The sequence below is a fragment of the Calonectris borealis genome, chromosome 15 (assembly GCF_964195595.1).
Source record: "Calonectris borealis chromosome 15, bCalBor7.hap1.2, whole genome shotgun sequence".
NCBI lineage: Eukaryota > Metazoa > Chordata > Aves > Procellariiformes > Procellariidae > Calonectris > Calonectris borealis.
The window spans coordinates 11,563,820-11,589,387 of record NC_134326.1 but is presented as its reverse complement, the minus strand read 5'-3'; the positions used below and the strand labels follow the sequence as shown (position 1 = coordinate 11,589,387).

At 45.3% G+C, this 25,568-nt stretch overlaps 1 protein-coding gene across 2 annotated transcripts in view; it reads left to right on the top strand.

Moving 5' to 3' along the window:
* GLRA1 (glycine receptor alpha 1) overlaps nucleotides 1-10,370 on the top strand; it is a 38,481-nt gene extending 28,111 nt beyond the window's left edge. Inside the window, exons 5-9 of one of the 2 annotated variants that reach the window (XM_075164225.1) lie at nucleotides 2,824-2,906; nucleotides 3,559-3,696; nucleotides 4,223-4,437; nucleotides 5,109-5,255; nucleotides 9,782-10,370. In XM_075164225.1, coding sequence (XP_075020326.1) covers nucleotides 2,824-2,906; nucleotides 3,559-3,696; nucleotides 4,223-4,437; nucleotides 5,109-5,255; nucleotides 9,782-10,072 — 874 coding nt within the window. In that variant the 3' untranslated portion in view covers nucleotides 10,073-10,370. Of the gene's footprint in view, nucleotides 1-2,823; nucleotides 2,907-3,558; nucleotides 3,697-4,222; nucleotides 4,438-5,108; nucleotides 5,256-9,757 lie in introns of both variants that reach the window. The other variant, XM_075164226.1, reaches the window with a different exon arrangement.
* Nucleotides 10,371-25,568: the final 15,198 nt, after the last annotated feature.

The following is a 25,568-nucleotide window of genomic DNA, read 5'->3' as shown; positions in this document are numbered from 1 at the left end:
TTTGTATTAGTAGCTTTCCTTTAAAAGAAAGCATGAGAAACACCATTATTTTTCTTCATGGTTAAATAAGAAGATGCCCATCCAAAAGGACTGGGCAGCCTGGCAGTGCTCTATCACACACCAATGAAGAGCTTGAGACAGAGAAAAGTTTTCCTGTGCCTCATGTCTCCCTCTAGAAGTCAGGATCTTGGAGAAGGATGGTGCTTTCGAAAGGCATGGAGACTGCACACCATGAGCTGGGCTGCCTCTGGGACAGGAGAGACCACTGCATAGCTGGGGGTAATTCCACACCCCCAGGCAGCTCTGTCCTCAAGATCTGCTAAGACACAACTATACCTGGGAAATTTGTTTTCAGAAACAGTTTTATTTGCAGAAGGAAGACAAAAAACTTGAGTGGAAAAGGGAGGATGGGAAATACCTCCTTACATCAGTAGCTGAATCCATGTTGGAGCAGAAGGATGTGGGTCCTTCAGCCAGATGGTCGCCACTTGCTGTTTCTTCTACAACAGGCAGAAAAGTAATAAGCAGGAAGGTGTTAGTCAAAGCATATTGAAACAGTGGGTTGGTCTGGGAAGGAATATAGCTCATCTCTACCTTTCTCAGACTGAGGACTTCTGCTCCTCACTAGTAGATTAGTTAAGATCCCCAATGTAAAATTACTGGAGATATTATACTAACACAAGCCTAAAACCAGCTGTGCTACATGAAAACTAGTAGCAGCCCATGAAAAATTATGTTTTGAAAGCTGCTGCATTTCCTGACAAAAAAATTAGGGAAACTGCTAAGTAGAGCTCCACGGCTTTGTCTCAGCATAACTCTTCCCATTTATCCCTTTTTCGCTATATCCAAGAATCTATCAGCGAAGCTGAACTAATTGCACTGAATTTCCCACAGGAAATCAATCCAATCCCCCACTTTCACTTCACTTCCAACCCCATCCACTCTTTATTTTAAACCAGTAAAATTAAGATCAAGCTTCATGAGCTTAAATAGGGAAAGTTTAACTCTATCTTGAAGACTTTTTCACCTCATGCATAATGTGAATTTGCCTAAGGTACGCACACCCAATCTCATACTGCAGCTCCCAGTGGCAGCCATGGGGAAGAAAAAGCAGCATGGAGCTGTAAAACGGAGAATAAACAGCTTAATTCTGCAACATAGACAGCCTCAAACAAACATCAGGGTGGTTCCAGTCCAAACACCAGATGCCTAATGGCCAAAACAGTAAGAGAATTGCCATGCATGTTGGCTGAATGTGGAAACCTCACATTTCTTAATTTCTAAAAACAGGCAGGTAGCAAAACCGCCACCAGCAACTTGGCAGTGAGCGTGGCACAGAGTCCTGTTCCAGGTGGGTTTGCAGGAGTGCAGAGGGAGAATAATGGGTCACCCCAGCCCTGGGGTTGCTCTGCAAAACAGAGCAACGGCTCAGCAGCGACATGGAGCAATGTGGCTGAGCTGATCACTGTTTTTAAGGCAAAAACTTGAAAACACTTCAGTTCTTGTTTAAAAAAAGAACTTTTCTATCTCCCTCATCTCCAAATGAAAATATAGGTTTCTTTTTAAGTACATTTTCCTATGAAAAGCAAAAAGAAAGAGGACATTTATGATGGAAGAGCATGTGTTTCCAAAAGGAAGACAGTCTTGCCCTTTTACAAAAATTTTTCCATCTGAAGTGCTCTGCCATTTTCTAACTGGCTCTTTGCTAATACTATTTGCAATAGTCGAACTCTAGTCAAGGCACTTACAGGAAGGTGGACTTTGTCCCATGGACCCATGACTCAGCATGCTCAGCACTGGGTTGACCCAAAATCATCCTTGAGGAATTCACTCTCCGATCCCTTCTCAGCGCACACTTGTCCAGCATGTGCTCAGCATCTCATGACCTAGCCGCAGCCACAATCACCCCTGTTTCACATCTGGCAGATATTTACAGTAAATTCTTCTCAAGGGGCTTGTCTGAAGATCTAATTGAAGGCTTATCTCTAATTGATCAGAGATGGAGTCCCTTGCCAGAGATGCGATGAGAAAAACAAAGTTGGCAAAGGCTAGTGGTGACTCTTTTCTACTAAGGTGTTTGTTTAAATATAGAAAATGCAGTTGCTTTCATAAAAAGGAAACTTGAACAGGTGAATTCTTTCTACTGTCATATCTTCTGTCCCAACATGCCTCTAAACTCAAGCAAAGAATTTCTTCCAACGTAAGGATTTAAGTTAAACTATCTTTCCCTCCTACTAAGTTTCCTGTAGGTGATAGAAAAATTCAATTCCTGTCCCCCAGGAAATTCTGCTGTTTCTACATCAAGGCAAAAAGCTGAAAAATCTAAACACTTCAGGGAACAACGTTTTCAGCATTATCAAACCAAATAACACAAGTTTAGCTCTCAGAATAAAATCATTTAATATCAGCTTGTTGAACCAAACAAACATTTTGAGCATAGATCAGGGTATAGGGCAGCACAGCAATATACCACAGAAAATGCAGCCTGCCTAGTGGAAAATAGAGCTTGAGAGACAAAAGTAGAGTTCTCAAGAGGCACAGCAAGAATTCAGGAAGATACAGAGATTCATATTGACTTACCACAGGGCATTTTCCCTGCAGAAAATCCCACCAAAGTCTCTCTTTTTCCCCACAGCAACGTGTGATCTTGACCAAATTTCTTTTTTTCTGACACAGAAATGTTCTGTTCAAAGATTTCCAAACAGTCCCAGTCTCTAGAAATGTATCTGGGGGGTCCAGAGGATGAGTTTGGGCTTGCTGGTAATCCAGACTGTTGTGAACACAAACTGTTTGGCATTCCCCTGTGCTGTCTTCTCTCCTCAGGATCACGCTGACTCTGGCCTGCCCCATGGACCTGAAGAACTTCCCCATGGACGTACAGACGTGCATCATGCAGTTAGAAAGCTGTGAGTCCTGCACACATCTCTGTTTTGGAGAGGAGACAACGTGTTTTTCCTTTCCCTCTCCTCTGCCATCTCCCTGCCCAGCTGCAACCCATTCCCAGTTCAGCCTTCACTGGAGGCTTGCTCAGGATTTTCCATTCATTCAGAATGTGACATTTCCTAGAGAAGCCAAACCTTAAAAGATCCCATGGGAGGAGCCCTGGCTTGCTTGTATTTACATTGGCCTTTCACTTTGGAGGAGAAAGGTGAAAGTGCTTTCAGCTGCAAATGGGATTTTTTCTCTCTGGATGAACATTTGCCCCTTGTACATGTTACTTATCCCAAAGGAGGGAGAGACGATGAACAACTTCATTCAGAGAAAGAGGTCAAGTTTGAAAAAATAGCAGGCAGCTCAACAAGCCAAATTCAAGAAAAAATGTGATTTATTGCAGACAATTCATTGCACACCATCACAGCTCCAGTGCAGGTCACTACCCTAGCTTTTACCATATGCATAAGCAGTTCTGCCTCAACTCAAATCCCATTCACTACAGTATTGCCAAGGAAGGCCAGGATAAATCCCTGCCTCTAAGCATAGCTCTCTTCTACAAATCTGTCCCTTTCCAGATCACTATTTAACATGTTTCACACGGTATTTGTCCCCTCCTCTCAACAGTTGGCTACACAATGAATGATCTCATATTCGAGTGGCAAGAAAAAGGAGCCGTGCAAGTTGCTGATGGGCTGACTTTGCCTCAGTTTATCCTCAAAGAAGAAAAAGACTTGAGATATTGCACAAAGCACTACAACACAGGTCAGTGCTGTTTACCCTTAGCTGCAGGGTTCATTAGAGAGGAATTCAGGATTGTGCATTTGCCAGAGTCTCTTGCTATGTCTGATGGCACTCTGGTGATACAAGCCTTGTTCCACACAACTAGGGGCAACATATACATAAATACACATAGATATGTTGCCAGTAGACATACACATATATAGCCAATAAAAAGCTAATAGATTCAAGTGTGTGGAACCCTCTTGTCCCCAGCAACATCTGCATCTGTTCAAGGGTGCTTGGTCTGTACCTTCTCTCCCAACATCTTCTTTTACCTTTGAGGCAAGGGAGCAGGTGAAATTTAAGTGACAAACAACATACTGCCAAGAGCTTTCTTTGCTGTGTTGATGTACATTCATATTTCAGAACCGGGCAACAGCTGTTAATTTCCTCCTCTAACAAGGCTCTGGTTCTAGGCAATGCAAGGAAAGTCCCCAGATAATAGCTGAAAACAGGAGGCTCACCCTGCCTTATCAGTAATCTTCCATGTATCTCCCGTCATTCTCAGGCAAGTTCACCTGTATAGAAGCTCGTTTCCACCTGGAACGGCAGATGGGCTATTACTTGATCCAGATGTACATCCCCAGCCTCCTTATTGTCATTCTGTCCTGGATCTCCTTCTGGATCAATATGGATGCTGCACCTGCACGTGTTGGCCTGGGGATCACCACAGTGCTCACTATGACCACGCAGAGCTCTGGTTCCCGAGCATCACTGCCCAAGGTAGGGAACACACTTACTTATCTTCGCAGAGGGGCAAAATGTGCACTTTCTGGGGGCAGCACATAAGTAGTCCACCGCACAGATCCTCCTGCTCAACACAAGAGACATTCTGCTGCCATTGCGTTATTCCAGTTTAAGCGCAAGCAGAACAAATTCCAGTCCCCTCTTGTAAAAATTTTAGCAGAGTTGCTATGACTAACAGCAAAACTTCCCCTAAGATTTAGCACTCACCCCAAGATCCACCACAGCTCCAAGTAGCCAGGAGCTCTGTAGCTTACAAACCTCTGCAACAACCACACTCTACGTTCTAGCTTTTTACTCACTTGGCCATCATACTTTTATAATAATACTGAATTTCCCTGGTATGAAGCGCTTCTGGTGTGATCAGACTGGATTACTATTTTCCTTGCATATCAACCATCACAATCAAGACCTGGATAAATTAAAAATCGTGGCATTATTGCTACTTAAGAGCCCAGGAGCATTTTCAGTGGCCTGATAATACATTCATGTTAAATGAGCTAGATTTTGGTATCCAAGAGCAGATGTCAACCATACCACGGCTTGATCAACTCCTTCCAAAGACCTTGGGAGTAACATGTAAAATGGCAAGCAAAAAGGCATTTGGGTGAAGAAGCCACCCCATCTCAGTCTCTCTCTCTGACTCCTAGGTGTCCTATGTGAAGGCCATAGACATCTGGATGGCCGTGTGCTTGCTGTTTGTGTTCTCTGCACTTCTAGAGTACGCTGCCGTCAACTTCGTGTCTCGGCAGCACAAAGAGCTGCTCAGGTTCAGAAGGAAGAGGAGGCACCATAAGGTAATACATAAAGCATGAAGGACATGGCTGGAATCTGTCCCAGCAGAACACCACTACATGGTCCACTGAACTGAGCCACTAGCTCCCAGGGAATTCCTCAGTATATGGTCAGATATTAAAGAGGGTCACACATCAAAAAGCAGGGCTACCTCAATGAATTATGTCTCTTCTAACAGTCTGCTGACCCTAGGAGTCTAGCAAGCTGGTTTTTTGTTAGCTAGCCAAGTGGACTAAGCCAAAAGGGTTGTTCTCAACAGAACAATTCCCACACAGAAATGTTCTGGTCTGAGTTCTCTTCAGAAGACACAGCGAGGGCTGGGGGGATGCAGGCAGGAAGGTGTGAGGGATATCTATCAGAGAACAGCATGCCCCAACAAGACAGCCTACATTAGCCTGGAGGTAAGTGGCACCTCTTTTGTCTCTGTCATCTCCGTGTTCAAAAGCATCTGCTTCTCAGACTGACTGCAAATTCCTTTCAGAAGGAAAAAGCATTATTCTCAGCCTTAGCCTCGCTCCATGCTTACTCACCATGACTGACGCCAACCCGAGCATGCATGCGTCACATAAACATGCATTGCCTGCAGCCTCAACGCTACTAGCTTTTAGGCTGAGGTACCACAGCAAAGATTTTATCTCACAGGATGCACTAGAAAGAAACATAAGGGTGACTGTGATCACAAGACCAAAGGTGCTTAAAAATTGTCCTTAATTAACTAGTACAATCAGGTAGGTGGTATCAAATTTTCAGCACCAGGTCTGAGAGGCTGCCCTGAAGCTAGCATCAAAAAAACAGTAAATTTGCTAAGAAAAAAAAAAAAAAAATAGAATATTTTGCTGATGGGAATCTCAAGAGAGCCCCTAGGAGACCACCAAGGTCTGCCTAAAATACTCCTCATAGGTATTTGTCTACCTTCTATTATACAGAGCCCTCCATGATCCATCCCATCCAGAGACCCCCCCATTCCATTGCTTCACTGTCCCAGCCATTAAAAGTCCTTCCCAGGGTCTAACCCATCCTACAAGTTCACAGTGTGTGCTTGGAGAACTGCCACCTTTCCAGGAGGCAGCAGGGGGTAAGGAGCAGGAATCCCTGTCTCTTTGCAGATTTGCCTCTCTCTGCTTCAGTTGTCCTATTTGCAAAACAGGAGATAATTGTTCACTTGTCCCAGACTCAGTCAGGACCAGGGATTAAAAGTGTTGGACAAATGCAAGGGAAAAGAAGTAACAGATGAGATCATCAGCACCCATTGATTTTGTCTGGCCAAAGCAAGACCCTGCCATGTCAAAATCAACTGAGGCAGTTTTGGTTCAGAAGATGCAGCCTTCTTAACAAATCCAAAGATAAAACCACCCAACATGGCTGCCTCATAGTGCTTTTATCTCTTCATCTAGATTCTGACATCCTGTCTCTGGATCCGTGCTGCTGTATGCAGATCGCTCTGTTGATAAAACAATAAGGAGAAAAAAGCCACTAATATAGAGATGAGTTTAAAAGATATTTGTCAGAGATGTTGCATTGAACATAAGGCTGCTATTACAATCCCTGCCCAATCTCACAGCAATTTAATTGGAACAAAGCATAAACAAAAACACTTGCAAAAGCAAAATGAACAAGGTTTGCAGGCTCATCAGAAAACTAGGAGCTGACTGCAAATGTGCAAATGGATTAGTGCAGCTGCCAAAGAACCTAATTGCTCTGTCCCGATGTCCTGACTTGTCTGGGTAGCTCTGCCTGGTTTAGGTATGATATGCCAGGCTAGAAACAAGTGAGATGTTGCAGTGGTCCATGCTGGTGGAAGCAGCTGGGGAGATGACCAGCCCATGCCCACATTTATTAGGTCTGCCCAAATCAAAACCTACTAGCCATTCTTCACAGCTCAATGCACCAGACAATGTGCCACGGCCTGGCATTAATACAAGTGAATCCAGACAAATCTGTTTCTTACTTTCCTCAGAGTTAGATGCAAGGTGCTAGCTTATTCTCATCATTAAGAATCTTTCTTCCTCTCTAAAAAATAAAAATCATATCAATAAATATCTTTTGCCAGGTTTCAGCTGGCCCTTTCCATTTCTGAGCCACCTCTTACCTCCTTCCCTCTGGAAGGCGGGGGAGCACTAGACAAGCAAGATCAACTAGACAGCTCGCTCTGAAGCCATTACTCTGTCTGTATTTACTGAGGCAGACAGGTCCTGGCATGGGGAGATGTAGGGCCCATGATGGCTAGGGACAGTTACTGCCCCTTCAAGGTATGGACCAGTCTGGTTAATATGACACCATCATCAGACCCACTTGGAGTGTATTTGGAGACCCAGCCCAAGGAGGCCAGCCCAGTGTGGCTAGTGATGCCTTTGCCCTTATCCTTTGATATGGCATCTTGAAAAAGGCACCGTTAGCTTCTCTATCCTGGATATGGCACTCACACAAAACAAATCAGCCACAGAAAACAGCCAGTGGCCCCTTAGCAATGAGAAGAGAAAAGAAGTTCAGTAAATCAGGGAACTAAGTGATTTAGGCTAAACCAGACATGTGTCTGTGCACATGTGTTTGTGCAACCAGAGAAGAGCAGAGGCAGTTTTACCTGAACCCCCGTAAGACAGACGTGATGAGGAGCTCTATAAGCTCTGAGCATCTCAGAAAGCCAGGCCTTTGCAGCCCACGCACACATTATTAGCTGCACGAAGGAATCCAGTTAAGGAAAAGGGGACAAGTTAGGGATGAGAGTGAACCTTTGCAAAGCTCTCCCTGATGCACCAGAGCTGAGGGATGCCGGTGCCTGCTACCCCCCCAGGCGCAGCCCCCAGCACAGCCCGGGGCTCCCGTGTCGCCCCGCGGCACCTGCTGGCAGGCGCTGGCTGGAGCCGGCAGCGCAGCAGGGAGGTGAGAAGTGGCCCCTGCTGCCCGTACCCCTCCAGGTCCCCCGTCACCCGCTTTCCCAGTGCCTCATCCCCAGCGCAGGTTCTGGCCACCTGAAAAGTAGAACTCGGGTATCGCCTATCATCAGAAAATCAGCCTTTTAACAGAAAAGTTCTCTCCAAGAGAGCCAAGAGAAGAGTTTCTGTGAACCTTGACTCCTCACAAGGAGTCTCTTACTAGATGTTCACCCAGCCCTGAGAGCAGCTGGGTCCTAATTTTTGGTGCCTCAGTTTCCCCGACCAGAATACTGCCTCCTGACAGAGGCAGTTAGGAGGCAAAGACATTTAAGGATTGTCAAGTCTCAGAGGCCAGGGACTAGAGATACACCAAGGGGACACAATCAGAGCAGGGAAGAATTATCCAAAGGCCTGCAAATTTGTCTCAGCCAGGACTCTGAATAAGCCTGCTGGTGGGTCACACAACTCACCAGCTTACCACACTCCCAAAACAAAAAAAAAACCAAAACAAAGGTGGCTAGATTTTATTTGAGTTGTTTTGCTTTGCTCAGATACGCCAGCGTGCTCTTCGTTCTGCTCCTCCGCCCCAGACCCCCGGCACAGTGCCTCCATCCCACGCAGCTACCTGCTCGATACAGGGGCCATCCAGAAAAGCCACTCTGCAAAGGAGAGAGGAAGGGGCAGCAGGGCACGTCGGGCAGGCGGCTGCGAGGGAGGGGGCCAGTAGGTCAGTGTTGGGGGACACTGCGTGGATCAGCGTCCATGACAGATAATTAGTGCCATTGGTTTAACAATTAGCCTCCATGACCTGTAGTCAAGAGGCTTGGGTTTCTGACCCTGCCTCTGCAACTCACTGGTTGTATTACTTTGGCCAAATTTGGTTTTTCCTCTGGTTACATCCTCATGTTCAATAAAATAGGGCTAAATTGTTCTGAGAAGCCCGCAAGGCCTCCACCATAAAACAGCAATAACATTTGCCTTTCGACTGGAAAATAAATTGTTTTTCTTGCTCAATAATTGGCATTAGCACAAGCAGCCATGTCTTCCTGTTGACCCGCAGAAGGACACTTCTGTTCCTCGCCTAGAAGATGGCTTGTGGAGAGGGGCTGTGGGGCTCAGGGCAGGCGAGCTGAGGGCTGGCTGCACGCTGCCTGCAGAGCCTTTTCCCAGACAGGTCTCGGCGCCTGCACATCCATGTAACTCTGTAGGAAGCCTCGCGCTGTGGCTTCGACTACCTGAGTTACATGGAGCCCATTCCTTCTGGGCGAGCTGATCCAGCACAGGCAAAGCAAAGAAGGTGCTGATAGGAGCGGGGGGAGGGAGAGGCAGAAGCAAAACAGGGGATGCAATTGGAAAAATGAAGGCAGTACCACAAACCGTTCAAGTATGTCAAAGACACCAGTGGGGTGGAAGTCAGTCCTGTTCTCCATGGGGTGCCTGGATCCCCTGATTTGCATCTGTGCATCACACAGCTGGCACCCCTCTATAAGGCTCATCTCCCAAGAGCAGAGGGTTTGTCCGAGGGCGCTGAGGTTGGGGCATGACGGAGGTGTCTTCCCCTCGCAGAGCAGGAAGCTGTCAGTGGAGAGCCTTATAGCGAGGGTGCACTGTCTATATCTCATTTTAAGTAGAGTCCCATGCTGAATCTGTTTCAGGAGGACGAAGCTGGTGAAGGCAGGTTCAACTTCACTGCCTACGGGATGGGACCAGCTTGCCTACAAGCCAAGGATGGCATCTCCGTCAAGGGCGCCAACAACAACAACACAGCCAACCCGGTCCCCCCGCCGTCCCGCTCCCCCGAGGAGATGCGAAAGCTCTTCATTCAGCGAGCCAAGAAGATCGACAAGATCTCACGCATCGGCTTCCCTATGGCGTTCCTCATCTTCAACATTTTCTACTGGATCATCTACAAGATCGTCCGCAGAGAAGATGTGCACAACCAGTGAGGGAAGGGGAGCAGCTGGGAGGGAGCGAGCAATCCTTTATATATGTGCAATAGCAATGCAGCAATGCATGAATTTAAGAATGTGGCAATATCTACTAAAAAAAAAAATGGGAGGGGGGCTGGGAGGGACTTTTAATCATGTGAACTGAGGATAACTGGCACAGGGAGGAGAAAAAAAGCTCTTGATCTGGGGAGTGCAGGGTGGGGGTTAGTTTTACGGCATAGGAAGGTTTGGATTGCTCCAGCTGCAATCCAAGCGGTGTAATATAACAATATATATTCATGCTTAACTATAATGCAAAAAGAAAACAATCAAAAAAAAGATAAACAAAAAAAATTCCTTTTTTTAGCCTATTAACAGCTTAGAGTCTCAAGTCACTGGAATGATTCATAATTCCATGTGCAGAAATGACCGCAATTACGCTTTATCTGACTTTTGCTATAGAAAGGCCATACCAGTCAAGTGGGGAAAAAAAGCCCTAACAAAAGGAAAAAAAAACCCAAGAAAATCATTCTATGCTTCTCTAGGTTTTGCACTTTGAAAACTGGATAGACGGGGAAACTTAAGAAAGAGGCTGTGGGTTGTTGTTTGTTTTATATATTTACATTTTTTAGTCACGGGTTTGCCGATCAAACACTTTGTGACTTTTGGATAGAGGAAAGCAAATACATTCTCTCTCTCATCCCCATCAGAGAGCATCCAATGGGAAATCCGAGAAGGACATCAAGGCCTTCATCAGAAATCGCAGGTACCTTCTGTCCTTTTAAATGACCTGGCAGGATCCGAGTCCCAGGAGTCAGAAATACTATTCAGAACACTAGAAATGATGAAGGACTTTTTTTTTTTCCCAAGCCCCTTTCTGCCATGTTTGTTTACAATGGGGGGGATGGAAGTGTTGGGTGAGTTAAAGAAGAAATTATATTTAAAATATAGAGAAAACAGGCATATTCATGCCTTTTTGTGACAGGACCAGGCGAATGGCGATACTGTCAGTAAAGGGGGGAGGGGAGGGAAGGTGTGTACAGAGAGAGCGGCTCTTATTTTCAGACATTTCATAGCAGTAATATTAATAGTGAAGCTGGGTCGATGGACTCAAAACTCTATTTTTGTATCTATTTTGGTGCTGCATTTAGCTTTAACGTGGGTGGGGAGATGGAGCAGGCTGCTTTGCCCCTCTCTGCTGCCCAGCAGAGTCCCGGGGGAGGCTGGCACGGTTTGGTGGGGATAGGGAAGGGGGGGGAAGGTGGGAATGGTGAGCAAAGGGGTTTCCCTTTGGCCAAGCGGTAGCACAGCCTGACGTTGGCGGTTGGGGTGGGGGGGACACACCAAATGCCTCCAGAGTGTTATTTGAAAGCCTGGCTCAGGGCTGGCGTGGGCAAGTCAAGGGCTTGATGTCCCACTTGCCTCTCGGGGACCCTGGGCGTGAGCCGGGCTGCAGCACCCGGGGTGATTCAGTCGCGTTCGTTTGCACTTTAGCAAGGCGGGTAGAAGAGGGCATGAAGGAAGAGACAATCAGTCTGCACTGAAGCACTTGGGATCAGGTCTGGATTAGGCACTAAATGAGGGCAGAGAGACAAGTGGCACCCAAGGGGTGCTTCCACTCTCCCTCCCCTCCCCTCACCCCCACCTCCTGGTCAGGACTGGACCACAGCTGACCGGGGCTGCAGATATGATGCTTGCTCCGGGAGCAGACAGGTTCCTGCTTGCAGAAGCTGCATCCCCCAGAGCAGCTGGAGCAGCTCACAGCAAAGTGCCCTCCGGCACTGTCAGGTCCAGTCCGGCCCAGGTCAGCAGCATCCAAGCCTGCGATGGGAGGTGGGAGCCTAAGCTCATCCCCGGGTGTCCCAACCAGTGCAGCAAGAGGCAGCTATGGGAGAGGGCGGTGGAGCGCAGGGATCTGCGAGCTGTCCTAGCACAGGGTCGGTGCCAAGAGGAGGAAGCCCAGAGAAAGCACCAGGGCTCTCCTGGGCTGGGCAGAGGGACACCCATCTCCGAGGCTGCCAATTCAGCACCTTTCACCAGCACTAAATACACTTTATTTAAAAAAAAAAAAAGAAAAAAAAAGAAAGAAACAAAGGATAAGAACAACAAGGGGGAAAAAAAAGGGAGAAAGAAAAAAACGTGATGGTCACTATGTGGACTAGGGCAAATGGCAATATTTCCTAATGTTTTGGCAAAGGCCACTTAGCTTTTTGATTCCCTTTGCGCTGCTGAGCCAGGGAAAGGTCATGCGATACCAGTGTGAACCAGTACATCAGCCCCTTCCCCTCTTCCCTCTATTGGAGCAGCAGAAAACCTGGGGGCTGAGGATTTCTCCTTCCCCTAGCAGACAGTGCTTTCCCAAGGAGGGAGATCTCAGGCTGTCGAGCAGAGCCCTTATTTGATGCTAGGACAACATTCCGAGCCTTGGCTGGAGCCCAAATCTGCTGCTGGCTCTGGTTTTGCTTGCTGAATTATTGAACTCTCCCTGCATGCGCGACGGCCGGTCGTGCCAACTGCGGGTTGTGCGATTGCTTTAAACGGCACGTCCTTGTCTGAGATGAAAGAGCAAATCCAGGGAATTCCCCTCCCTGCCCGGCAGCAGGGCAGAAGCTTGGCAGCCCACACACCACAGCTCCTTGCTCGCACAGGGGAACAACGGCAAATCGCTGTGATTTGGGCAAAAAAGGTCCTCCCTTGATGCCCACACCTTGCACTTAAGAGTCAGGCAATTTGATCGTGGTTCACACAACTTCTCAGTCTCCCCAGGCTACCCGGGATGGCTCAGCAGGGCACAGCCAGCCGCAGGGCTGCGGGTGTCCTTCCTAACTGGAGCTGCTCTAAGGAGTTGCCTGTAGGTTGTTAACAAATCCCGTGCACCATCCTCCCACCCAAGTGAGTTTTGATCCTACATCCCAAGGGCAAGACCAGAGCAAGGAGAAGGAATACGTTCCCACCTCACTTCATTCTGCTCCAGCTTAGACAAGGGCCTCAAGACCAAAGAGGAATCCCATATTCATCCCAGACCTACTGCTTGGAGATGCAGATAAGCTCGTAGTTACTGCTTCGCCAGAGCTCCAGTATCACTTCTTGGCACTGAGTAAGGCCAGAGGAAGGCAAATTAGGGACTAGAAATCATCAGAAAGATGCTTGCATCTCCTGCTCATACAGAAGCACTTCAGCTGCTAGTGGAGCCCATGGGAGTTTAGGGACTGAAATAAGAATTACACGCTTACCAGCCTGCCTTTGCATCCTGTTTGACTCTGCCAAGCACCAGGCATGTTTGATGCTCACCATAAGCAGTGCTATTTTCTCTTCATTAAGCAGCCAGTTTCCATTCGGGCCATTTTCCAGCCCCAGGACTGCCTGCACGGTGACAGCGAGCAGCACTCACATCCCAACACGAAACATGCTGGGGTCTTGGCAAAGGTCTGACGGTGCTGAGATAGCTGTCCCACAGACGTCCTGCCAGAGAGTTTCATCACGTAGACAAGACCTTAGACTGTCCTAGGAGCCCCTGGCAAGTCTGTGCAGTTTTCAAAATCAAACATTTTTCTCCATCTGTACTAGGCTGTGTTCAGTCTCTGTATTGCAACAGAACTTGCTTTGATAACCTGTCTCATCTTCAAAGTAGGCTGCTTTAATAGTGCCAGCAATTATATTTATTAGTAAGAATGTACAGGATTTGATACTGCAGGGTAGCTTCCAGACATATTGATGGAATTTAACTCGGTAATTGTTAGCTTTTATTAAGAACAAGGCTCAGAAGCAAAACCTCTGAATAAAATATACAGCAGTTGGTCTGGCAGTAAAGAGAGAAAATGGGGTCCTAATTCACTTGGACTCTTTGGAAAAACAGAGCTTTATTCCAAACAATATTATTTCCAGATGTTGCTGGAAATGTATCACTTCATGAGCAGGAATTATTTTTCCTTATATATAACTGTGGAAAAGAAAAAAAAAAGTAGGATAAACTTGCTCTTTTTTGGTTAGGTAGATGAGTTTTTCCCACTTTAATTCCTGATTAAAGCAGCTTTCCATCTGGGATGCCAGCACCATGCAAATCTGAGAGAGGTGCTGAAGAGGGTCCGGGACAGACCAGTAAGCACATAGTCTGCTACAGCTGCAAGGCTTTGCCTTGACCCTGGCAAAGCACCAGCTTGCCTTTAAACACACGGACAGGGTCTTGCGCTTCATGGGTCTGGTAGTGCCCCCATTCCTCCTGTCCTAGAAGCCTTTGCTGGTCAGGGCTGGGGGACTCCGTTCCTGAAAGCATCAAACAATTTCAAATACTGAATAGTCTCACGTCCTGTTAACAGAAATACTTTTTTTTGTTTTCCCCAGACTTCTCTGGAAGGTTTTTTTTTCTTCTGTCTCTTCTGAAGATCTTTAATTTTAAGGCAAATCCAAGACAATTCAAATTACACTATTGGTTGTCCTTTATCTTGACTGTAATTTGAAGATCTTGCTTGGTTTCCTAATGCGGTGGAAAAAAGATTAGAAGTATTTACCATATATATTTTTTAAAAAGAAAGGAACATATGAAAGGAGAAAAGGCTATTTTAAATGGTGCCATATTTTTCACAGATTTTATACAACCATATTTTTGTACTGTATTACCATTCCTTAATAAAACATAGTTCTTATCCCTGTGCCAAAGACAGACAATCTCTTTCAATACCCCATTCCTTACTCCAAAACCTTGCTACCAGCAGCAGTGGGTAACGCAATATGGACCCCTTCTCCCTCAAAACCCAATCCTACCAGTGCGGCTGCCGGTCTGGGATCACTGCCTGCCAGCTGGACATTGTGCATCTCCTGCCTGGGTAACTGCGAGCAGCAGGTCCTGCCCTGCTGGAGCACCCCACAGAGCTCAGTTCAGTGATCCCTTTCCTTCTAGAAAGCACCTGACACTCTCCTGTCTTCTTCTCAAAGGGAGATGTAAGGGGTATCTTGTGCTGCTCCTGCTTCAATAGATTTCCATCATTTGTATGGAGACAGTAATTATTTAAATAGAAAATTAAGATACTTGATTGTTCTTCAGAGTGCTAGGATGAGCACCAAAGCAGAAGCAAATATTCATTAATTTTAGCATCTTCAAAATTACTTCAGGTCCTTTAAGTCTTCCCATCCCCTCATCTCCTCCTTAACAATTATTTCTTAAGGGCAGTTGCACATCTCTTGCTCAAATGAATCTACACAAGTCTCTTACTTCATTCAAGTATATTGCATTTTTCTGTGTTCACCTCCCCTCTTTCACCACCTGAACTTTCATTTCTATGGGGCTAAGTTCCTCAGCTCTGCAACCTTTGAAGGGCCTGGCACAGATAGGTGTCTTGGGAAATACAGGGCAAAATATGTGAATAAAACCATTCCTCCTAAGGGGGCAGGGTAACAGAGTTGCCAGGGAAGCACTCTCACACCAAAGCACGGATGAAGAGGACTCCTGGGGAATGCAAGGGTGCCAACAAGGTCTTTTTTGACTGTGCTCTGTGTTGAAAGCAAAGCAGCATAAATCAGAGAGAAGGCAGACTCTTTGGCTATTACCCCTGTAGGGCTCCATGTTTTTCAGCGATCCAGCTATAGACCAGCTGTTTATTGGAAATCAGGTTCTGATATTCCCAGTCTCCTCCTACCATGGTGTGTAGCAGAGGGCCTCAGGAGAAATGAGCTGTTGTGAACCAGGCAACGTGTAAGGAGCTGTTGCACACTTTGCACAGGGCATCTGCTCGGAGCCACTCCAGGCTCTGCCTGCAGCTGATGGGGAGATGCTGGTGCTCGCACTAGGTGAGCCATTCTCCTCCGAGAACCACTGGGGTGAGCAGCCCTTGGGTGATGCCCTCAGGTGATCCCACACTGAGCGAACATTGTCAAATGAGGATCCTGGCATTGACTGGAAGAGAAGGGAAAGAAGAAGGAAAAGCAGTAGGAGAGGTTTGTTTGCGTGCCGCACCACTGTCTTCTCCTGGCATTCAAGGCAGACAGTGCTAACAAGTATGATGCAAGAGTCAAAGCTGGCAGCCAGAATTACGAGATTGTATTAAGTAATCGTGTCCATCAAGTCTAGCAAACCTAAGCTGCAGTCCATGCACTTTACTGCCAGGCTTCCGAGTAGAAATTGTAAGGGAGTCTTATGTTTGTGATATTCCTGTTCCTGGGTCTATTACAGACAGAGAGCTGAAGCCCACCCCGGAACAGGGCCAGCTCCCAGCAGCGCTGGAGATGGGTTAGCCAGGGTTTGACCCAGGCCACGCACAGGGAGAGTGCATGCATTGGGAACAGATTCAGCACAAGGGGATGTTGCCACTTTGGGGGAAGGCAGGGATGGCTTCATGTTGGCTTAACAATGCCATCAGCACTCAAAGCATCACTGCTGGGGCTTGCAGGCTGTGCTTAGTGCTGCCACTACTCCTACCAACAGTAAGAAGCCAGCCACAAAAAGCACAAGGGAGAGGGATCTCAGCAGCTTCCCGACAGTGGTAGTTCTCAGCAAAGGGAGAGGATACAAAACCCTACTATCTGTTCCTAGCCCGAAGTTCAAGTATGTTGGCACTTCCAGTATAAAATCATCCATCTTTTCCTGGGCATGGGATGATACCATCATAGATGAGCCATCAGCCTGGCTTGAAATTAGCTTTTATTTATAGATTTGCCACTTGAATTGCCTAAGTAGCTTAAGCCAAACAAGGACACCTTCTTCACCTACCCAGGGAACTTGGCTGAGCCTGGCTGGAGCACGAGGTACCATCATTAGCTATGTGCTCTGGCTTAGACTGCAAGTGTGTCATTGCTATGGCAGGTGAGTCAAGCTTGGCACAAGCAGGGACAGGTAGAGCTGGCCTGGACCTGCCAGGTCTGAGGGGCAGAGCTCACAAGGAGCTTTTGCTGCTAAGGGCTTTGAGAAGCTGGTCCCAGGATTGTTAGCACTATAGCAAGCTGAAATCACCCTCCTCGGTGGGTTTGTGGGAAATGCCTGCCTTGTTTAGGCACTTGGCCATACTGGGGCACTGCTGGGTCAGTTGTCTGACAAAAGCTTAGGCTGCAGACCCGCTGAGCCAGCTGGCCTGGGGCGAGCACACCACAGAATTTGGGCACTAAATTACAGCTCCAGGTTGAAGCCTGAATCAACCTTGCAGTGAAGACGCCCTCGCAGTCACAATTATAGGGGAGGCCTGATAGCAGTGTTGCTTAAATCAGCATTGCCCTGTCATAGCCCTGCTGAGATCAACAGGCCATGACTTCCAATGATAGCAGGGTTGGGGCTTGGGCTTCAGTGTTTCTTGCTTGACACCTAATGCCCAAACACCGACCTTTACTGAACTACAACTATGCAATATTGAACAGATTGTGCCAAGGGCGGTGCCTTAGCCACCTCTCCTGGATATGCACTTACACGTTTTTAAAAGTACCCTCATCACGGTTGCTTGTGATGGGCTAAAGAACCAACACACGAGCCCCTGAGGAGCGGGGCCAGCTCTGGAGCTTGTGATGTGCCACAGATGGACACAATTGTGTTGTGGCCACAGTTTCTAGGCCAGCTCTGCTCCTCCAAGGCTGCAGTGTTAGAAGCAGAGGAGTCCTAAAAGTTCAGCTCCCTAGTCAAGAGTAGAGTGAGGGCAGGGATCAGAAATGAGAAAGGAAGAGCAGATCAAGACTCATGTAAGGCACAGGAGCTTCTAGTACTTACTCCTCACTGTAGTAAGTGCAGTCACAATTGCAACCCCAGTCAGCTCCTGGGAGTTGAGGCTTTAAATACTGCTGATTGTTCTTTGAGGGGTTGGAAGGAGAATTCATGAGGCTTGACTTGTCCCATGGAGGAAGAGGTATGGTATAGCCTGGGCAGTGTCACCTCTAAAAACAAAGCTTGAGAAACCAGCAAATAAAAGAAAAGAAGTGGAGAAGGGGCAGCCTCTGTAACATAAGAATGGTGCTGGAAATGCTGGAAATCCATCTCGCTGAACAACTGCACACTAAGGTGAGGGACACCAGTACATCCCTCACAGGCAGGAGTATAATGAACAATCCTGCCAAGTCCTTGATCAGATGCATGCCTCCACTTGCCATCAATCCCACTTTTTAATCAGGAAAAAAAAAATAAAAAAAATAAACCCACCACTAATGAATTAGGCTATTGTTATATCTTCTCCTTACCATTTTGTTTAAGTAACCATGGCCAGTACTATTGGTCACAGCAATAGAGCTCAGCTCTACAAGAAATGCTCAGCTAGAGGCTGACCCAACAAAACCTTAGCAGAAGGGAGCACAAGTTCCTTTACCTTTTGCTTGCCTAGGCTGGGGAAACAACTGAACAAGGGCTTTGAAGCACTCCGCTCTGCCTTTGCCTACACTGAACTTGTACTGTTTCTTTTCTGTCCCCCTCTTCCCAAACCTGTTTATGTTTCTGTCCAAAACACTTGCACTCTTCCAATTCCAGGGTTAGATCAGAAGTAAGCAGGGAAAATAAGCTCAGAAGCAGCATGAACCAAGCTGACAAATCCCTAAGTTAACCTACTCAAAAGTGGAGAACTGTAAAAATAGCACCTCCACCTCCAGGTTGATGCCCCCTTCACAGTTCTCCAGCACTGAGCAGGGTTACTAAACTTGACAGGGCAGTTGAAAGACACATGCATTTCAAAACCATGATTGATGCATCCCTCCTTAAATCAGGACCTCCTTAAATCAGGTCAAGACATCAGGTTAATTTGGGGATCTGGCAGCTTTGGGAGTATCCAAATTGGAATTTCTGAGAAATAAACATTAAGATCCAAACAGTGATGTTATGTGAGAATTTGAGAGACAGGTATGTCATCCACCTTCCCCTCACTGGGAAGAGCAATCTGTTGTGCTTGAACCCTGCCTTTGAGCTCCATCTTGCTCAGTGACGTTGCTCACTGCAACATCAGAGCATTTCACCGTACAACCAGCGCTGCACTCCCTGCGGCTGGTGCAGTAGGTCAAGAGACACAGACCAACTCCAGAGGCGTACGAGGTGACAGACACAAACATTCAGGCACACAGGCCAAGTGACTTAACTCACCACATGCGTGTGGAATTAATTATCCTGTAAAATGTACCGCCTGGAGCATTTCAAGCCTACTGTGAAATGAAATTCATACGCAAAAAGATAAGTGTGTGTGGTTCCCAAGTCTGGCCATGACATACTGACAGCACTAATCATGGCCAGAGCTCACCTCTTCTTTCACAGACTTGCTGAGCTGCAGGAAAAAGATGACTGTTTCAAAAGAACTGAAACAGAAGGCAATTGCGCTAAAAGCCATTCACACATGTGTTTGAGATACAGTAAAACTTCAGTGAATTAAGAGATCTACAGAGAGATGCAAAGATGAAGCAACACACTAAGGACTTTACCCAAAAATGGCCTGATGTGCAAAGGTCACAGTGTATTTCATCGCAGTTTACCATCCCTGCAGCATTGGTGAACACCATTCCGGAAGCAGCCTTTGAATCCTGAAGATGCACAAGCCTGTCCCAAGCAGCTGTTTGTAACCACCCACCTGAGATCGAACAACAGCCATAAGCAGGCATAACATCGTTGGGGACAGTGACATTTTATGGACTGTGTTGTCTACTCACATCCCACCAGTGTACAGCATATCATGCTTATTATACTAAAACTGAGTAATGAAAAACTTACACGTGAGTGATATAAAAAAGGAGGGGAGAATCCGGGAATTTCTCCCTTCCAACTATAAACGCACACCCATTGACATTGTTTTGTAAATGAATTTATCTTTAGAAGAACAATAAAAATACTTAAGATATTTCTGTTCAGGACAACCATTGCACATTTAGTCTTACTTTGCAGGGGAGATACAAACACACACACAGAGCAGGAACGCTTTCTAATTGAAAACATACAAAATAAATAGAAGCAGGAATAGGTCAGCACCTAGAGAGTTTTCCTTGTGTCCTTGATAAACATTGTCTGTTTCCAGCTCACTGGTCAAACCCCCAAAAATCTGGTATTTAGGAAAAATACATCCCTTTTGAAAAACTTTTGAAAAAAGCCTGCTAAGTAGTGGCATTGTTTTGTCCTATTTTCTGTATCTCTCCCATCTGTAAGCCATTTGAATGAAGAAAATCTTTGTTTCCAAAGCTTGACTTACTAAAGCTCATTTGTTCCAAAATACAACAGCGCCTTGATACTGTTTATACCCGGGACAGCCAAGGGCTCCGACAAATGAGCTGGGCTGGGTTTAGCAGCCGCACTGTAAGATGTTACTGGCTGCCCCATCCCTCTGCCAGAAGTCACTGTCCCCCCCGCCGAGAGGGCAATACCAGTCATCATCCTCCCCTCTCTAGTGGAGCTCAGGGTAAAAACACAGGGTTTGTCAACACAGATCAAGACCTCAGCTGCGGGACAGACCCTCCCGCAAAGGAGCAAGACAGACCACTGAAGATTACAGCCTCTTGACATGCCCATCCATCACAGCCCATTTATCAGTGCTCTTTTGCAAATACTAAATCCAGACTTGAGCTACTTCTGCAAATTTCTTTTTGTGTACTTGTTTAAAAAAAAAAGGAAATCAGGATACAGATATTTTCTCAAGCTTGTTCTTAATCAGGAGAGGACGGGCAACAAGGCCAGGGCATTTTCTTCTCATTCTTCAATCTTACTGAGACCTTAGAAGGAAGCAGTGGCATTAAAACTGCCCCAGCTTAATCAACTCTTTTAAGCATAGGAAAAAGGAGGCAGCTGCTAAGAGGACAAAAGTTCCATCTCCCTTTAACTTCAGATAAGCCTCTTTAAAACAGGCATTGAAATAGTTTATATTCAGCTGGTTTAGTTTTCTTCCTTGCAAGGTGGGAGCTAAAATATCAGCATCTAACAGGAGATAATCGGAAAAGTATTCACAGGGTAAGAATTAATCACTTGAGTTAAGGTAAGAAGGAAGAGTGAAGTGCTCTCCGAGTACCTCTGTTTCATTAACAACACAAGTCCGAAAGAAAATAATGGCAAAAGTCAATGCTTATTAATTTTCATGCTACTCTCCCCTCAAGAACAGAGGAGGGACTAGAGAAATACAGAATATAAAGTGTGGTACCCATACTTAAAACTTAGGACGTAAAATTCTTCAAAAAGAATAAACTAGCTAATCATGAAGTGCTTACATGCCTTCTCCCTACCCACCTTAAAAAGGGACCTCCCTGTCTTTTCTATATGAATTTATTATATATACATATATATAAATATATACATACATACACAAAATTGGTATGGCCTTACACTCCATTTAAGGATATTTTGCTACATTCGTCAGAGTGCAAAGCAACTGCTTCCTAAAAAGCAGCGTTTTTACATCATGATGAAATAAACCTGTAACTTATACAATTTGCATGACCACACAGAAACAGTGGCAGATTATTTTTCTGGCTTGTAAAAAAATTTTAAAACAGAAGTTCTATTTCAGCAGTTTGAAGATGGAATGTAAAGTTTCTGCTGTTATATGTATATAAAGTATATTTATTGAATCATACATTCATGCTGATTCCAATTAAAAAAAAATAAAGATTTTTCTGAAATTCTCTCCATGGATTTTTAGTGCCAGAGGTTCCATGTTGCAGCCCACACTGCTGGTACATTTGCGCTAACGTAACATTTCATGAAAATAAGGCAAAAGATGAGTTTTACTGTTAAGCCTTTTATTCTGAAGAATAATCTCTCCCACCTGTGACCTCCTGAGCTGCACCCCACACAGGAGTTCCTACAACAGTAGCAATATCAGCCTTGTAGCATGGAGAGAGCCACAGCATTCAGACTTCTGAACTGCTCCTTACTGTTCCAGACTCTCGCAAGGCTAACACAGCTAACAGTTAGCCTTCCTTTCCCAGGATTCAAGATCAAGTCCAGGCAGCAGAAGCAAGTTTTATACAAGTGTGATCGAAAGGGACGCATAACTCTAGTCTGTATAAGACATCTCTAAGTTGCTCTGGTCTTTCACACAGCAAACAGAAAGTTCTGTTTGGGCTGTCTTTACAAAACCCTGGATTTTAAAAATCAGACACAAATGAACAGTGGTTCACACTATACGGCCAAACTATGTCTTAAATTCTCATGCAAGCTGAAACAGGTTCTGGCAAGGAGCTTAGCTGTTTGGGCCTAGGGTCTATATAAAAAAAATTTCATGTACCATTTTGCAAGCTGGGACATGGCATTATTTATACATAGCCTTAAAATTCTTTGGTAGATGAACTGACCTTGCTACAGACACTCAAAATGACATTTCAGAATGTTAAAGGACTGCCACTCACACTGAATCTCAAAGGTGGACACGATAAATTATCTTTCCTTCCACAGTTAGGTGCTTTGTCAAGTTTGAAATATCATCAGTGGAACAGCAGATCCCACTTGGCTTGGCAAGTGACATTTTCTGACAGAAAATAGAAGGGCAACATCCTGCCCTTCAAATCTATTCTGAGAACATACCATTACTCTAAAATCTGCTGTCTTTAAGGAATAGTGGAGTTTGAAAGCATTTTACTCAATTGTTTCATGTCTCATAACCAGATAAGCTATTAACAAACCCCCTTGCCCCATCTTCCATGGGGCAACATGCAAACAAGATATCAAGATCTTAGGAGAGCAGTTTTTCAAGTTACCAGCCAGGGTAAGAATGGTACTGCTGGGAAATGAAATAATCACCGAGATAATTACTTCCTGCTAAAGCATGCACAACTTCGGGAAACTGCTAGTGTGCTATGTGCTCTTAGCCCCCGGCAGCAGTGTGTAAAGAAAGAGAAACAATAAAAAAGAAAATCACATTTTGTTCAAAAAGATGATGTCCCTCGAAGAGATGCAGAATCAGCAGCTGCAGAGATCAACTCCAAATCTTTATACCTGCACCCAGAGCCACCCTTTTCACCAAGGAAAGTGGACTCCCAGGTCTAAAGGACAATCCTCCCACGTGACACTGCTGAAGAATGTTTCTCATTCAGATTCAAGTCAGAGCTTGCTGTTAGCACACAGCATGTTAGCACACAGGCTCAGTTTCCTACTCCGGAGTAAATCCTCTCTGCAAAACCCTAATAGCATGCTCACCACCTCCATGCTTGCCTGTGTGTGGCTGGCGTACACCCAGGAACACCAGAGCTTCGGCTCTGAGCAAATGCTTCCTCAAAAAAAGAAGAGGAACCTGTAAAGAGGGCCCTGCAGAGCAAGCAAGCGATCCCTGCCTGAATCCCCAACTGCAGAACAAACACCTGCAGTCCTGAACACACAAAAATTTCAGTTCAACTTTACACAACAGCCGCATGCGAGTCAGCCGGTACTTAAAAGTACTCCAGAAGGAGTTTTTCCCCTGCACAAGAAAAGGGGATAACTAAGCCTAGTTAATTGCACAATGCCCTTAACCAATAAAATGCAGGAAAGGCAGCATGGCTTCCAGTTCTGGTTCGGGTGGTATGAAATACTACTGTAAATGAAACAGTTTTATTTCTCCTTGTCTTACACGATTAAGATCAGTCAGAAGAGGCCAGATCACACCTAGTCATACCACACCTAGTCATACGTGAAACCCCTGTGCTCTCAGAAGGGTAGACCATTAAGGTATAAGGATCATTAAGTTGTCCCTGACACTGTCCATGTGACTTGTGTGGGTGCAAAAGCAGCCTATGACAGGTCTGACCAACTTTTCTCCACTCCCTAGTCCCTGCAGAGCACTGGGACATCAAGAGCACTTCAGCAAACACCACTTCGTTGTCTCAATTAAAGCAAAGGTGCTAGCAGGGAGACACAGAGTCCTATTCATTTGAGACTTCCCTGGAGCATTTTCTTTCGAGCAAGAGAGTTAGACCACCTTGGTTAGAGGTTAGCCTTCTTGTAGCAATTTTATCTCCCTACAGCCAGCTGAGGCAAATCGAATCATGACTTCTTCATAGTCATCTTCACCATTAATGCATGCAAAGCATTGAAGACCTTAGACAAAAGATATTGAGGTTTTAACACCACAGTCAATGCACAAACCAGAAGGGCTTGAGGCTACTAGAAAATTTAAACAAAAAAGCCAGTGTGACAACATTTTACAGCAGTTCTTTTCGGTATACTTTGTTATTAATCACAGAACAACCAAAACGCAAATACTGAGAGTCACTCTACATTTTGTTCAAGATGCTGTCAACATAACTTGCTTTTGAAAAGTATTTCTTTACAAGACATTCCAAGAAAATTTTATGTAAATATTTTATTTTGCCTGTCATCTTGGACAAGAACATCACTTTCTAGGTCTTTTATTATTTAACATATTGAGAATATGATTCATATGAAAACAAGCATACACTTCACCTTTAGGCTTTGAAATTCTTCACTGACATTCCTCAGCTCTTTTTCAAGCCAGACGACAACAAGCCAGAACTGTCCAACTCCCACTACAGAAATGGTGTTTCAGGCTTATGGGTGCTTTTGCAGATTTGTTTAAGAGCTATAAAAGCTTCTATTAATAGCACTTTGATAAGTCTGAAGTGCAACCCCTTACTGCAGTTTTGGATTTAACATCAAGAACAGCAGAAACCCAAACAAATGAAAAGAAAAAAGTCACAAACAACAAGGACAGAGTTCAATGAAAGACTTCCATTGCACACCTTCACCTCATGGTCATTCCCAATACAAAAAAACGCAGAAAGCTTCTTTAGTTTTTAGAAAAATACCAGTTACCGCCACAAGAGGAAGCAGTGTGTATTTCCAGTATGCTGGCTGTGAGAGAGCATACCATAACTACTGCTGTCACAGCTCTCCTTCAATTCACTAAGATATTTAAGTTTTCAGGAATAGGTTGTAAGCAAGTCAATCTGAGAAACACTCATAAGGAGGGAAGGGACAAATAGCATAACACAACTCTGAAGATGAAGCTAAAATAAAACAGAAAGCAGAACTCTACTGACATTTAGTATAACCAGGCTCAACCACTAGGTTTGGCAAGTAAAAGGCAAAAATTACTGTTGTGGAACAGGTAATACCTATCTGCCCTTTGGGCAAGGGCAGCTTTGCTCTAGCTTTAAAGCAAGCCGATGTCAAGAGATATATACTGCATATGTACAGCAGTTATGTTAATAACTCAAGAAAACAGAAACAATGAACCCTGACACATATAAGCAAACTTACTAAGCAGCTCTTTCGTATTACGAAGCGCTCTGAAGGTCTAGTGTAGACTCAAAACTGCCATTTTCATCCAGATGTTTAACACCACATATTACAGAAGTAAGAGTGCTTTGTGCAGTACAATCTTACAAGATCTCTCTGATTGAAACTACCCAGTTTCGTATTTTATTTTCAGTTTCATCTTCTTTCAGAGGCAGTGGAGAGTGTTCAACATCTTTCTTAATACCAGGACAGACAGGCACCTTCTGTACTTCCAACAAAAACGCCATCCATCCACTTCAGGTCTAGCAGAAGTAGGGGATGAAATTAATGCCTAAACTGCAAAAATAACTCCATTACATAAAGTAGTTTGAACTGTAAAGGATGTGACAGAAGTACTTCTGCTTCAGTTCTACTTTTGCA